The sequence below is a fragment of the Lycorma delicatula genome, chromosome 4 (genome assembly GCF_047948215.1).
Source record: "Lycorma delicatula isolate Av1 chromosome 4, ASM4794821v1, whole genome shotgun sequence".
NCBI lineage: Eukaryota > Metazoa > Arthropoda > Insecta > Hemiptera > Fulgoridae > Lycorma > Lycorma delicatula.
In genome coordinates, this window is record NC_134458.1 from 213,418,446 (window position 1) to 213,435,550 (window position 17,105).

At 30.7% G+C, this 17,105-nt stretch overlaps 1 protein-coding gene across 2 annotated transcripts in view; it reads right to left on the bottom strand.

Moving 5' to 3' along the window:
* Positions 1 to 9,634: 9,634 nt before the first annotated feature.
* LOC142324274 (E3 ubiquitin-protein ligase TRIM37-like) overlaps positions 9,635 to 17,105 on the bottom strand; it is a 61,899-nt gene continuing 54,428 nt past the window's right edge. For both annotated transcript variants that reach the window (XM_075365166.1, XM_075365165.1), the window contains 2 exons: positions 16,403 to 16,529; positions 9,635 to 10,461 (listed from right to left, as the gene is read on the bottom strand). In XM_075365166.1, coding sequence (XP_075221281.1) covers positions 10,443 to 10,461; positions 16,403 to 16,529 — 146 coding nt within the window. In that variant the 3' untranslated portion in view covers positions 9,635 to 10,442. The remainder of the gene's footprint in view (positions 10,462 to 16,402; positions 16,530 to 17,105) is intronic.

The following is a 17,105-nucleotide window of genomic DNA, read 5'->3' on the forward strand; positions in this document are numbered from 1 at the left end:
TCCTTAAATCTAAAAAGTGCGGTCTGCATTCCGATTCATTCTCCATACATTCTCTGACTCATAATCATTTATTCACACAGCCCAGCCATACTGCAGCCTTATAAGACTAGAGCTTATTTTAAGATGTTTTTTTGAAACAGTAATTACAAATACATTTGTAATATAAAAAATGTCTAATATTTTATTGAATAGACAATTACTAAAATTTCTATTTGTGAAACTGTCCAATTCTCTTGATTTTTAGTACGTCTGCGAGAAACAAACGCAATTGGTCTCTTCGAATTTTCCTCGTCCTTTAGACATAAACATCCGGCGATGCCGATTCGTGATGCATCATAATATAGAAATGTGTTTTAGTTTCTGAAAAGCGGCTTCTTATTCGTCTAGCCATTTTAGTTTATGTTTTTCATTTGGTTTTTTGGTTAATTGTGTTAACGGATAGGCAATATTTGTGAAGTTCTGGACGAGTTTTCTGTAGTATCCTGCCAAACGTAGAAAGCTTCTTACTTCTTTAATTTTTGTTGACTGGGGAAATTTTTGTATGGCCTCAACATTTTCTGGTAATGGCGTTAGTCCTTTCTATGATACTAAGTGGCCTAAAATTTTAACAAATTCATAAAAGGATTTTAATTTTCGATTTTTAGTCTGGGATTAGTCCTTATTCTATTAAATATTTCTCGTAATACTGTTATACGTAGTTGAAAATTGTCAGCATGTACGTAAGTGTCATCTATATAAAAGCTTAGATTTCTAATCAAAAGCTCGCAGAAAAGTAGTCATATTGCTATTAAACCCACTTGGGCTCACGGAAATTCCCATCGGCATTCTAGTAAAGACAGAAAGCCCTTGTAGAACTATAAAACTAGTAATTGGTATAGAATCTTCATGAATTGGTTGACACTAAAATGCGGAGCTTAAAGTTTAACTCTAAGAGTTATAAAATATTTTGATTCTCCGAAGCATTCTAGTATTGTAACTGTATTCGGTAGTGGACATTTATCTTATAAATTTATATTTACTACTAATCTGGATGAGCCATCTGGTTTTTTGACTAAAAATGCTGGCGAAGCATACAGACCTTTTGCATTACCTGTAATGTTGCCCCCGCTTTAAATTTGCTAATATTTTGTTTAGTTCCTTCATCAACGCTGGCTTAAATTTAAATGGCCCAATAAACGTGGCTGCGGTGTCTGCAAGTTTAATGTTTATCGGCGGGATTTGCTTTAGGGAGGTCACATTCATTCTTTGCAAAAAATTCGCTGAATTCATAAATAAGGTTCGCAATTTGTTTAAATTTACGTGATCCTATGTTCGGATTTATATCTATCTTTTTTCGTGTAATGTTACGTTGTTGGACTTAAGCTGTTGGTTATCTATTTGGTCTGTTATTGAATTTATAAAATAGGCTTTTGATAAATTTAATTCTCCCCGTTTTGTTCCTTACATTACATTTTTCTCTAACGTTTGTGTTATGGGCGAATGATTTTGTATTTGAAATATAGTCGTGTCGTTAATCTGCTGAATTATTGTTAATGATAGAAAATGCTTGTCTAACATGTTGATTTGGCAAAAGGTTATATAAATTTTCTGTTTTGAAACTATTGCCGATTGTTGTGTTTATAACTACGTTTGTTTTGGTAATACTGTATTTTTTTTATGAATACATAGTTTTATTATTTTCATTTGGATTTTCTTCTATAATAGATTTTTTAACATTCTTTATGTCTATTAATGCATTAATTGGGGAAAGGTTATTACGTTTCTTCTTTTTGTCGATGTTGTATTCTTCATAATGAAAGTCATCTTGAAGAGCTTTTAATGTGTCTGTGTGCCTTGTTAACGTGTGTATGTTGTCTGCTGTGCTGGTAATACGTGGGTTGTGAGTCCATTTGGCTGTTGTCTGCTGTGCTGTTTTCCATTACAGTAGGCGTGTCCCTCCGTATGTGTGTGTGTTACTGTACGTATATTGTGTTCATTGCCTTGGTCACTTCTTTGTTTTTCCTGTTTAGCCTCCGGTAATTACTCCGTTCAGATAATTCTTCAGAGTATGAATAAGCATCATTTGTACGAGTGTAAATGAAGTGTAGTCTTGTACAGTCCTCAGTTCGACAATTCCTAAAATGTGTGGTTAATTGACCATCAAAGACAACCAACCAACCATCAAAGAACACCGGTATCCACGATCTAGTATTCAAATCCGCATAAAAATGACTGCCTTTAATAGGACTCCAACGCTGGAACTCTCGACTTCCAAATCAGCTGATTTGGGAAGACGCGTTCACCACTAGGCCAACCCGGTGGGTGTGGTCACTGGAACCCATCATTCTAGCTATCCATGTATAGCCATCGTAAATGTTATTTGTTCCGAATTTCTTCTAATTGTTACATTTTTTCTATCGTAATTTATTTCAACTTTATATCTAATTAGAAAGTTGTTACCTACTAAGATTGGGCAATTTAAATTTTGTATTACGTAGCAATCTTGTATTACACTCATAGTTAATAATCTTATTTCTAAATTAACTAATCCTAATATTTTTAATTGTTTGTGGCGGTTAATGTTATGTTCCCTACAGACTGTATGCGTTGTTCTAGTATTAATGTAGAATCAATTACGCTGACGTTCGGTCCACTATCTAAAGTATTTGATAATTTGTTTCGTTTATTTGCCCAGGTATGGTTAACGCGGTGTTTGGTAATACGTGTAAATGATTTTATGTTAATGTTACGTTTGAGGTCTGCGCTATTTGTACTTTTTCTAAATTCTCCACATGTTCTAGTTCCGGTGGTTTGCCTGCGAAAATTGTCAAAGGCACCGAATGGAAAGAGGTTACTAATATATTCCTAAGTTGTCGATTCGATATGAAACTGTTTTTAAAGTCTGTATTATTTATTCCCTCAATTGTATAATACATGTATAAGTATCCTACAATTCTTAAAACTTTTCCTATCATCAGCCTTCCTGAAGACGTTACGTCCCTCTGTTTTGGGGTTTTTATAATTTTTATTATTTGTATATTTAAAAAAATCTTTAATGTGTTCAAAAATATGGTAGTTAGTTACTCCCAATGAGTTGACGACGTTAGATCCGTCGAATCAACCTGGCGAGGGAAAATAGCTGAAGAGGCAAGTCATTTCCGTTTTTTTTTTACTTCGCAGGTTAAGCATATTAATCGAAAGGCTGTTGAACAATTAACGGATTAAAATGTAAGAGGATACTTCCTCAGCTAGAGAAGTATGAAAACTACGAAAAGTAAGCAGAAATGACAATTAAATCAAATAATAATTGAAGATTTCTAATAACGGGAAATGAATTTAAAATATTAAATAAATGAGAAAAACCTTCCTTTTTTATTAACATTGTGTATGGCTTTAATAAAATAACTTTTTTTCCTTTTTTTTAAACAAGAATTTTTCTATTAATTACTCTGAATTACTCTGGAAAGTGGTGGCTGACCAAGCTGTTGAACTTTGTAGAAAAGAACTTGGAGGAAATATATACTTTCACAATAAATCGAAAGCATGTTATACATTTACAAATGATGGAAGAAATAATTTTCTTTCCATTTATGATCCAATATTTCTGATGTAAAGAACGATGGGTTAATTGAACATCAGAATGTAAAAGTCGCAAGTGTTCAGCATTAGTGATGTTAATTTTCAGCATTAATTTTGTGATGTTTGCATTTGGATGTAAACAAATTAAAATTTGGATGTAACACATTTGTGCTATTAAACAAACCCAAATATTTTGGTATGATTATAACTGAAATAACTTAACTAATAATGTTCAAATACCATTACAAGTACTTCATACCAACTTAGTGTGGAGATTATAAGATTACTCATGACGAATACAGACTCACTGTTACACGCAATCTAACCGTAACCTGAACACTTTAAAGGAAATTAATTTGACAATTGAATTGGGCCTTCTGCCAAAATGATAGGGACATAGGGAAACTGAAATACGAAATGAACAGCATACCAATCTATGAGATGATCAGTTTATGGACTAAGATGTATTTGATACTTTATGGTCATGATGCTGAACAGTTAAGTGAACAGAGTACTGCCAAAAGTAGAAAGAAAGGCTGGCATAAATTAGAATATGATAATGATGAGATGAGAATTAATGTAAAAAGAAAATGTTGAATCATAAAATGAATAAACAATGCCTCTTTTACAGAACAGTCTCATACGCCATGTCTAGCTCTTTTTGAAGTTACAGACATAGAATTTACACCATCAATCAAATTTATGAATTTCACTCAAAATTACATTATCAAGAAAGGTCTGTCACCATATGACGATAAACAATTTATGTTTATTGATCACTTCATCAAGGAAATCTTAGCTGAAGAAATGTCAGCTAGATACAAGATATCATGTAATGACTTATTATCTCATGGTCATGATTAATTAACTACTGATGGCAAAAGCAAAGGTCGTTATAGTTTTCTAATATACTATTTCATTTGGGTATATGTTTACTATTATGTAGATGAAAGATGAAGGCTAATGTAAAACGTGAAATATCCAAAGAATTGATCAACAGACTAAATGTAATTATCCAATTCATAGAGTACAGATGACGGAACTGAAGATCTATATTAAGCCGATTTGGTTTTATGCGATACCTTACTCTAAAATAAACAGAGTATAGGTATATTTGCTAACAAAATACAATATCTATCACTACTCCACTCACTCTGAGAAAAAAGCCTCTATAGTGAAGCAGTTCAACAGGATGCTGAAGATTAAAATGTAGATAACATTCACAGAGCAAGGGTCGTATAAGTGGCTATACTTACTACCAAAACTCGTACACAAGAAGTTAATAAAGACAACGAAGAGCTAGTAATGCACAGAATTAACTCGAATATGGTAAGGCCAATTAATATAAAAAATTTAAAGTGGATGATCACGTTTACACTTAACCAAGTACAAGAAACCCTTCACCCTTCACAGGTTACTATCAAATTAACCAATTCAATATTCAAGATCCAAACAAGCAAACAAAGACATGTATCTAATCAAAAAGGTTATTCATTGTAAATGTAATAAAGCTACTAGTCAAACAGTTGGCATTGGACAACTTATACAATCTTGGGTTGATTGATCAGATATCATATTGGAACAATAATTGGAAAAAACCATTATATAGAGATGAAGTTGATATCAAATAAAAGCAAACGTTGACAGTGTCTAACTTCAACATCATCGTAAAAAGCAGGCTGTGGCAGTACTAGGTTAAGGCAGAGACATGGCTCACTATTGCCATGTATCATCAGGAGTAAAGTATGTGGTAGTTTGCGGTAAGACAAATGCTGTCTTCAATTTACTGTTCCATCCCAACAGTTTACACTACACAAATATTTTTGTATTTTCCAAGTCATTATATCAACTCAAGTATCGATACCTGAGATCAGCTACTTCCCATATTCAGAAAATAAACAGGTCATATCACCTGAAGATTCTACAACAATCTAACAAGATATTCGATATGACTGAAGAGAAATAACAAAACGTAATAAAGTACTTTACCCGCAATCAACATAATTTCAATTGCTTTTAGCTGACTCAGTCCTACGCTAAGACACTGAAACACCTTATCTGTGACAACTGTAACTTTCTGTTCATGTTCAAACAGGATGAACTTAATCTAGAGCATATGTACAAGGGCCACGTGAGTACTTGACATGTAGCTTGACGACTAAATTTATTTGCTCCATGACTTGGAACAATCACCCTTGTAGCTTTGTCATTATATATAAAAAAAGTGGATTAAACAGACATATCGAATCAGTTTCAACACATTCATCATGAATATTAGTCACTATTAATGGCATATATTGCACCATAAACAGGTTCATTCAATTTTGATAATCATAATATGGTATTATTACAACATAGTTAAGTTTTCATAAGATAGACTGTGGTTGATCATAGTGAAGGATGAAAAGCTGAAGTTAGAAATTGTTAGGTTGCAGTAATTTGTCAAATGTAAACATGCAATCTGTGTCAACAATTTAGCTGACACTGAGCAGGTGTAAAAACTAGGTATGAAGAAGAAGATTAGTGACATCTTGGATCAAACAAAATCAACTACACAACCTGCTGTATCACCTATTCCTAATAAGGAAGATGAAGGTGAGATTTATGGTTATGAGAGCATATCTAGTAACAAGGACTAGTAATATAGATAATGTAGGTGAAAGGACAGTTGAAGAGGAGGTTTGCGATATTGTAGAAAAGAAACATATGGCATATTAGACACTGAATTTCCTATAACGTATACTCAATTCTAGTGCATCCAGAAACTTAGACCCTGTGTTTTGGGTCAACGTTGACAGTAATTGATACATGGGAGAGAAGCCCATGTGTTTTAGGTTCACAACCAGATTCCTGCAACTGTTATTCTACTAAAACCCTTCCTTAGATCCAAAGGATGAGTCGTATAAGAGCGACATGCAAACCTACAAAACCATACTCAAGGCAACGGGTGCTCATTTAATGCCAACAGGTCAGGTGAAAAGCAATAAGTCCTATTAAGTACATAAACTACATCAGAAAGTCGTTTAATTCAAAAAGATTGGTCAGACTTTAAGTGAGACTTATTCCTTCAGCACCACTCTTCAACAAGCACCTATCAGCAAAACATGCCAAAATCATATGTGAATCCTTATTCTGAACAAGTGTCCAAATTGCCACAACCCCTGGAAGCTGTTAGTGTTACATCTACACCTTAAGAAGCCACCACCACCATGTACAGACTTAGTAACCAGATTGGTCATAAAAAAATCCTGACACCACATTATCGAAATAGTTTTGTCCCATTAGTAGCCCTCATGAATTAACTCATCATTGCCACAGCCGTCTTCAGCTCCCAAGGACCAGAACTGCATCCAAAAAGGTTAAAAAAATTTAACTCACAGCTAACATAATAATACAACAAATGTAGCATCACTTTTTATTATTATGATAGATTTGATTGTATTTATTATAAACATATTATTTTATTGATGAAGTATGTAATTGTGGAAATATTTGCATTGTAGTGATAGACACACAAATGTTTACATAAATTACTAAATAAAATCATACATGTATGAAATTGAATTATTATTTACAACGTTATGATAAATAGAAATTTGAGAGTACATAATTTTTGTCCAGGTTTTCTATATTGCCTAGCATTTCATTTATGTTCGGGAAAGCACTCTCCATGCAACCCCCCCCCCCTTACACCTTGTACAAACAGTTCTTGATCTTCTTTTTCTTCCTTCTTAAGTACACACACAACATCTTGACCCCTCTGCCAATTTTCTCAAACCAGGTGCTCCATTAGGATCATCATCTGCATTTTTTTCTTGTAGCCATTCAGCTGATAAGCTTTCAATTAACCTCACAGTAAAAAAATATCTGGAAACAACTTTTCTCCCTTTATTATGCTCTTTATACAGAATTTACGAGTTTTCAGTAGCAGAGCACTCTCCTCTCATCCAAATCAGCATACATCTGTCAGATAAGTCTATTCCACCCATGTACTGGTTGTATTGACTGCCCTTGTGTTCCTTTGTTGACCTACACTACCACTAGCTCCAATTTTACTTGATAATAAGAGGTCAGGTGTTTGCTGCGATCTTTTCTCTCGGTATGCACATGCGAGTACTGGACCAGATCTACAGTACATCTTTTCTTCTGTTTCAAATTTCTTTTTGAATTGCTCTGGTAAAAATTTTCTGTTTTTTCTTATGGTACCAGTAATGTAGGTCCCTAATTTAAAACTGCTTTTTACAAGTGGTAGAGACATAAAATATTTGTCCAGAAAGACATGGTAGCCTTTATTCAAATAATTACCCAAGCGTAGTAATTTGTATAAAACACAATATCCTAAGCCATGTATAGCAATTTTACTTTTATCTTCTTGGCTTTTTGCACCTTTATATGTGTAAAAACAAAGGCAATAATATATATATAGTCACATAACATCCAGAATTTTATTCCCCAGCAGTGGTGGTGCTTGTTTGGCAAGTATTTTAACAGGGACGTAACATTTAGTACCAAACAGATTTTCATCTACACTCAACTGTTCATGTGGTGTGTATTTATGTCTGGATATTGTTGGCATAATCTAGCAGTGGCTGATATCTGATACACTGATCATAATCAGGATGACCTGGTGCTGGACACTGTCGACAAGATTAAAGAATTTCATCAGATGCCTGAGCCAGTAAGCCGTAAACACTTTAGCAAATCATGGAAATGACTGAGATGGGGTTGTACTCCAGTAAGAAAGCATTGTAGGCCTTCTGTTAACTCCCACATTTAGTAAGCATGCTATAAAACCTCTTACCTCAGTTGTTGTAACATTTTTCCAGTTTTAATATGGAGCAGACAAAGTAGCAGCATGTTTTGTTATAAACTGTTTTGCAGAGTGATTGGTTTCATTGGCAATAAGTTGCAGTAATGTCAATGTGAAAAATAAATTGAAATAATCCAGTTCTGAAATCCCACTGATGGCATCATTTTGGTCCAGGTAGCTCATGAAATGGGTGTGATAGAGACCACAGTGTTTCAGATGCTATCACTTCAATGTATTGTGTATCTTCCATTTCATCTTCACTTTCATTTAAAATGTTACCTAGAACATCACAGTCACTTTCAGAACCACTATTTGTGTCACTTGTATATTTACTACCACTGTACTTTTCAAAATATTTGCGAATATCATAGTCAGCAAGTCTTCCACTTGGGCCCAGTGTTGGCTCTATTTCAGAAAAAAACATAAAAATGAACAATAACAAACAAAAATCAAATCCTAAAATTAAATAAGAAGAATACAGAAACAATTACTAAACAAAATTAAGGTTATATATTTACAAAATAAGTGAGCACAAACAAGTATTAGGTTAGGTAATGTACAATGCAAAAGAATGTGACTTTCGGAAACAAACGGTAACATGACTTTCAATATCGATAATTTGTTGAAACAGCCATCTAAAACCAAATACCACCGATATGCATGTAAAATGAAACATTAGAACCAATATACAACACTCCAGCACAATCTAGCCGCAATTTTAATAAATTAAATAAAACTAAACAAAGTACCAATAGATCGGTACCCTGACGGTTCTAGCGCTAATTGTGGGTAACAATAGATTGTTACCCTGACATTCAAAGGGTTAAAAATTTTTATAAAATTCTTGACTATTATTTAAAAATTCAATAAAAAAATATCTAAAGTTTAATTTCAATGAATTATAAAAAACTTATTGTACATATAAGTCAAAAAAGATTTTGACAGAATATGTTTATAAAGCAAATTAACACATTTCTCTACAACTGGGCTAACTCTCGGTTAAATTTGTTCAAATAAGCCTGAAGATTAACACTGATAGGCATCCACAGTCATCTGGAAAAATTACAAAAGGACACTGATCTACAGCCACGACACATTTTTCATGATAATCACAAATAATTTATAATGTTCCCCTTTTAATTTATAATGTAACACTTCAGTCGATATAGTAAATCAACAAAATAACCCTACAGTATCCATGGTAACCCATGGGAAGAGTGTAAAAAGGAAAACAGGTTATTGAAGATAAACACTAAAAAAACCTGATTAAAACAAACGAAAAGAAAAGTATTTTAATTTCCCACTTGTACTATAAAATAAATAAATGAATAAATGAGTACATCTTTTTAAACATAATACTAATTTTAACAATAAATAAATAACCACCCAAATTTTTATGCAATAAATTAAATGCATCATAAAAATTAAATGCGACCAAATAAGAACAATAAAAAATTACACAAAAAAATCTCTTCATATATCACAGTAAAAATAAACAAAAAATAAATAATGGAATGTAATGATTATATTGTCTAATTTCTTCAAACAAAAATTTACATAATTTAAAAATGACATTATTACAATTAACAAAAGTTCAATTAAATATTATTAATATATTGAAAGTAAAGAAAATTATACCTTAATACAAAAAAAAGAATTTACAAAGGACTAGATTAAAATTTCACAGCTACAAAAAAAAATCACTGAAATATTATAATTAATCTATTTCTCATTCATTCAACATGAGAGTTTATTAATTGTACTTTACAATACTACTTGCAAGTAATTACAATTATTTGTACATAAATTATGATGACAATGATTATTATGAAAATGGTGACAATTTTATTCAGTAGTAACATGGAACTTTTTTTTGTCATTAATTTTTATAAGTTAATGAAGTTTAGCTCGTAGATATGATTTTGGCAGTTTTATATAATCACATTATATATGTTTTTACATATGTGGCATAAATATTACTAACTCGTAGAAACAAATTTAAAAAAAATTACTGTGAGTAGATAGAGTGTACAATTAAACTGAATGAAAATAAGATTACACTTCATATTCCCAATTAAAGCCCTTCTGGAGATCTGAAACAGAAAAAAAAAATTTAATGATAGAGGATTTATTAGAAAATAAATCTAAAATTCAACAGAACCTCTTAAAAACATAGGCTTATATAGACTGACTGACCATCTAACACCTTTTTTGGATCTCAAATCAGAAGATAGGGAATTCCATTATCACTTTCCATAAACTGACCACCATTGTATTATGAAAATGTTAATCAAAAATAAATAATTAATTATTATATTTTAATAGTGTAGCGTGACAAGGTCCACCACAATCTTAATATTTTAGGTCATATTTTGGAATAATAATTGGCAAAAACCTTGTTTTCTTAATAAAAACTTTTATATTATTTTATTAAAGCCATAAACAATGTTAATAAGAGAGGAAGGTTTTCTCATTTATTTTTTTTTGGTCATTTCTGCTTACTTTTTCGTAGTTTTCATCCTTCACTGGCTGAGGAAGTATTCCCTTACATTTTAACCTGTTAATTTTTCAACATCCTTTCGACTACCATGTTTCATGTGAGAATTAAAAAATAACAGAAATGACTTGCCTCTTCATCTAATTAGCCCCACCAGGTTGACCCGACCAGATCACCCGATCTAACGTCGAACAGTTTGACCAATTAAAAGTAACAATCGGTTACCACCTGATCCGATACCTATCGGTACTGGATAGGCAGTACCATTTTTGTGAAAGCTTGCTTTCATTGGGAGTACTTGTACGAACTCACAGTCTCTTTGGGAGCGCCTTTTGTTTCAAACTTCTGACGAGGGTGGTCGATAGACAGACCAGAGTAACCCTGGTTACTGAATAAATATGTAAGTTATTATAAATTTTTATCTTTGTAAATAACTAGAAAGTAAGTTTAGAGCTAAGATTATTTTCGCAATGTAATCTGAAAATTGTGTTTTAAAATTTCTTTTTTTTTATTCAACATTTTGTAGCATACCCTCATAAAGAATGTTTTATTTATAATTTAAATTTAATAATTTATTTTAACCATTTAATAATTTGATTCACATCAATTGAAATGTAATTGAATTTTGACCAAGTTTAAGAAAAGTGAAATTACTAAAGGTTTATTTTTTAATTTTTTTTTCTTTTCTTTTTCCCTTTTGTGTAATTTGAGTTTGGAATATAAATTTTAAAGAAAAAAAGTTAAATTCTATTTTATGTTTTTTTTTCTACGTCACACGAGAGTTTTAATTAAGTGTACTTCGTTATTAATCACCATAAGAAAAAGTTGAAATTTGAACTAATGAAATTAAAAAAAAAAAACCAACAGAATTAGGATGCTATAATCATGTTTTAATTTTCAGGAAAATGTTTCAATGTGTAACTTAATTTTATTTGTTATCTACCTTTGTCTTGGAATATTTATTTTTATTTTTTATTTTTTAATTGTTATTTTAGATTATCAGTTTGTAAATAAATGAGAATTGACATTATTATTTTTATTGTTATTATTATTATAGTTGATTTCATTTAAATCATCCTTTTACGTTTTTTTTTTTTTTAGTTTACTGAATGATTATTTAATATTCTAGGAATGAGTTGTAATCATTCCATTAAAAGCTATGATACAGGTCCAATCAAAGCCTACCTCTTTTCAACGCTGACCAATCAGAGAGAAGTGGGTACTGTTTAATGTATCAGCTGTTCTTTTACTCTTATTTTAAAATTTTAATCCAATTTAGTAGTTAGCAAGCAAAGGTTAATTTGAAAGTACTACAACAAAATTGTTGCACAACTAAACACATTCAGAAAGAGAGGAAAAAACACATAAGAGAAATTAATATGCCCAAAAAAGAGGTCATATCATGATTACATGAATACTGAAGTGATTTTAAGATAAATCTTTTCCATATCATTTTCAAAAGCAAGGTTTTCTTGGGTATTTACTGAATGTTTTGACTTTTTTTTTGTTTGGAAAATCTATAACAGGCAACTAAGTTTCTGTATTACATTGTTTATCCTTTTGTAAATTATGTTGGAATCTAAGGAATAAACGTCTTTAACGCCGATCATTATTAAAGAAAAAGCAGAACTTATAACTAATAACCTATTACCACAAAATAAAAAAAATTTATGAAAAATTATATTGTTAGTTCATGGATCGGAAATTAGCAAACAATGTAAACTCGTTCTCGTAAAATGTACTGCTTGTTTATTTTGAATAACTGACTAAAAAAATTATGATCAACATTTGAACATATTAATCGATAATAAAATTTACTCTTAAATTTGAAACGTACAACACTGTATTCTTTACAGGAATGTTTTAATTTCATCCTTGTAAATGGTTTTCTTAAGTCATTTTACTTTTTGTACATGGGTAATGAATTATATATAGTTCACTGTAATCTTTGTACATGGTTAATGAACTATAATTCAATTTAAATTTCTTCATGTGAAGGTTCTATAACTAAGTTATAATTCTCTAGTGGAATCATAGTGGAGGCTCTGGAGGCTATCATTGTTTTTTTTTTAATATAAAGTTTGTTTTACAGAGTAGATGCCAATGGTCAAGTGGTCAGAGTAGTTAAGATGCTGGATCACTACCACCCTGCTTGCGATATCAGCTAAGGTCAGAGGCGGAGGTTCAAAACCAACTGATAAACTATTTTTTTTTTAAGTAATTGCTTTTTTAATTTAATACAAACTTACTAAATATTAATTAAATTTATTCTGTATATTCTTTCTAATCCGGGAATTCCACAAAAGATTTGAATAAATTTACTTTTTTCCAGGTAATAATGATTTTGAAATAATGGGAGCTTGTCAAAGAAAGGAATTGCACAACATAAGTTTAATGATGTAAAGCATCTTGATCACCTCTAGTTACTGTACTGAATGCAAAAAATAAATATCATGATTATTCCACTGTAATAGGTAATTATTACAACACATGTAAGAAGTACTTAAATTTACATCCTAAGGATTGTAACGATTCTGCTTTATTTTTAAACCGTGCGAAAGCAAAATGCACTGTCCAAAATGTCAGCTTAACAAAATTTGAAACACGGGTAAGCAAATAGCTTACATACCTGATGCAAACTCATACATAAGTCACTCTTTTCACAGAAACTCTGTAACTCTGTTAACTGATGCTGGAGGGGATATTTTAACTCTTAAGCAAACTAGGCGGTGGAAATCTACAGCAATGGGAAGAATACGTAGACAAGTTATCAAGAATAAAATTGAAGTATCGAATAAAATATTGAACTCCGTCGAAAAAACAAGTAGTTACTTGAATGTAAATGCACAATCTACATAAACTAGTAAACAACGAAGATTATTTCCACTAATAAATTTTAACTGTACAATACATAAAATTTACATAGATTAAAAAACCAATCCTGACATGCTATAGCTCTGTGTTACAATATTTTAGATAAAAATCTGATGTGGACATAACATGAGTTCCTTGTATGCCTATTAAAATTGCATATACACATTTTTTTTAAATGAAAAGTACATAAGATTTTATTTCATTAATAAATTCTGATGTTTTTTCATATTTTTTTTATTTTATTGTTACTACCAAATTATTATTTATCGTAAATATTTTTTTACAACCAGAGGTTAATAATTATTAATAAATCAATATTTGAATTAAAAAAGGAGAGAAATTTGATTCGAACCGATGTGCCTGTAAGATCCAAATATTTCATTAATTAAAATTTTATTTGGCTATAACTCTGGAACAATGAAAATAAGTACCACATATGACACATCGTTGAAAAGCTCTCAATGAGGACTTATTACTGCAGTTAAGAAAAGGTCCAAAATCCAATTTTTTTTGGATTTGAACACTTTTGGTCCAGTCGATTGCAATCAAAAGGGGAGGTGTGTAATTAGATGTTACAAAAGTCCTAAATCCAAAATTTCAACATCCTACAGCTAATCAATTTTGAGTTTTGCGAGATACATACATACATATATATGTCATATCGAAACTAGTCAAAATGGATTCAGGGATGGTCAAAATGGATATTTCCGTTGAAATCTGAAATTTTTCGCAATCATAATACTTCCTTTACTTTGTACAAGGAAGTAATGAATAAATAAATAAATAAATAAGAGGAGGAGAAACTATATTACTTTTTTGAAAAATTGAGAAAAATTTCTGTAAACAATTTATTCTATCACCGATTTAAATCATTAGCCCCACTATTTTCTCAGTCATAGAAAAAATATGGTATGCAACTCTCTATAATGGCTTTTAATACACTTTTGTGAAATTTCAAAACCTTCACGTTACAACACAAGGCAGCCTTGGCAAGTATCGTAACTTACTTCATACTCGTTCATTAAAAACTATCATTATAGACTCTTTACATAATGTACTATTAAAATTCCACAATTTTTGCATTACTGTGCTACAACTTGCAGCTACAGTAATGTTGAAATTAAACACCTCTGTTCTTGTTAACACTAAAGATAAAACTAGCCCTGTGAAAGGTAAGCATTTATAAGCTCATCTGTAAAACAATAATTGTGTAATTTAACCCAAATTATAAACATAAAAAAACCAGAGAAATTATTTCAATAATCCATGGACACTGATAAAAAATTAGTTTTTTATAAGAAACCTGTTTTAAAGATTATCCACAAAACAGGAACTGCATATTAGCAAACTTACTAATTTAATAATGATGCAGCAACTTCACTATCAAATAATGATTGGGACCAGCATAAAAGACATATAGAATTTTATATTTACCTCTACCATACAGCACTAAGAGGTTATTTTCTTAATTAAACTTTGTTCACAAGTAGAGGACGATATCAATTTGATTGATTTTAAGATTCATGGTATCTAAACCTTTCTTGAGATAAATGTTTATTTTATCTAGCCCTATATATGGAACTTTTATTAGCACATGGCAGTGACCTGAATTGAAGTTTTGGGGATATTTAATTGATAAAGAAACACTTAGTAATTTTAGCCCTCTCCCATTATAAGGAAATATATCTCTCATTCTTATATACGATTTCTACATTCAGTTATTATTTTTATTTCAATCTGCTCATTACTATTATTTATGAATAACTTTTTACTAATTTGTTTTTATTAAATTTTATATTAATCTGTTTGCTTTAGTGATATTTTTTTAAATAAAAAACTAGAACATAATTAAGTAATGGTAAGTATTGCTGGACACAAGTAGTAGTAAATGCAAATAGTAAAAGTAATGCAAAAAAAATTGAAAATTGATGCAGCTGAATTTTTACGATAAGTGCATCATCACTTATTGTGACAATGCTTAAGTTTGGCATTATAAAACAATAGTAAATATTGTTTTATAATATACAACAAAAGTAAATATTCTTGAAATGTTTCTCAGATTTTTCTTAGAACATTACAATAACCCAACACTTAAAAAAACAAATCAGAATGTTCCTAGAACATTCCAGACATTATAATAATTTATACTGCTGGAGCGTAAATTAAATATTTATTAACAACACATTTTATCAAATTTTGATTCCTCTGTTTTATCCTGTGTAAACATTTGAGTAGCCCCTTTCATATTGTCAGAAAAATATATTTTTGTAATGTAATAGATTAAAAAATTATATGGCTGCCATTTTGAAATCTGCTAATGTGTTTATACCATAATTTTTGAATTGAGGAAAGCGATTCAATATGAGTAACAAATATTTGAATGACCTTATTCTGATCTTAAAATAAAATAAAATTTTCTTTAGAAAACACAAAGTAGCAGATAGAAAGAAAATGAACGGCAAATTGCCATTTTTTCATAGAACATTCTGCTTTAAATTTTGATATGTAGAATCCAAAAATGAACACCCAGTTAACTTTGTTACACACTGTGATTATAAGATTACTTTTATTTATTTTACATATTATACCCAGTTTGAAAGTGTTAAATGAAAAATGTGATAAATACTACAACTATGTAATATTTATATTTTCTTTATACTTACTTATTATTTCCAGGAGCATCACTACATTCATCTTTCTCAGGTGTCTCATCATCATCACTCTTTATAGCACTTCCACTAGCAACTACACCATAATCACCAGTAGCTTCACCAGTACCACGTCCATGAGCTATAAACATCATTATACAATTCAAAAATGTCATTATAATTGAATGAATAAATCACCATGAAAATTTAGAAGAATCCACAATAACTGGTGAAACTATATTTATGCTTCTCATTAAAAGACTACAATTTATCTGAGGCAAGAACATGTTCATTAAAATCAAACAATAAATTGTGGCCAAGAGACAAAGGTAAAAAACTGACAGCATTTTACAGAATTATTTCATCTAGATCTTGATCTACCTATCAAACAGAAACTCTGTGAGTATCTATTACTCAAAAACCCCAAAACAAATCATGTAACTGACCTGAGTAAGCTCAGCTTTCAATCTTAAATTAATAATATTATAACTGAGATTACCACAAACTCTGAAGACAGATCCTTTCCAATTCTTCCTAAAATACCTTCTCCATATCTTTAGATTTGTTCATCATTGTTCCTTGGGCCTACCTCTTTCTTATTGTTCCTCCTTTACTTTCTGCTTCAATCAATATAATATTCTTCTCACCATATTCCTATTAGTCAATTCACTAGACATAGCTGAACTTCTTAATCTTATCTATTGCACTGCTTTCTACT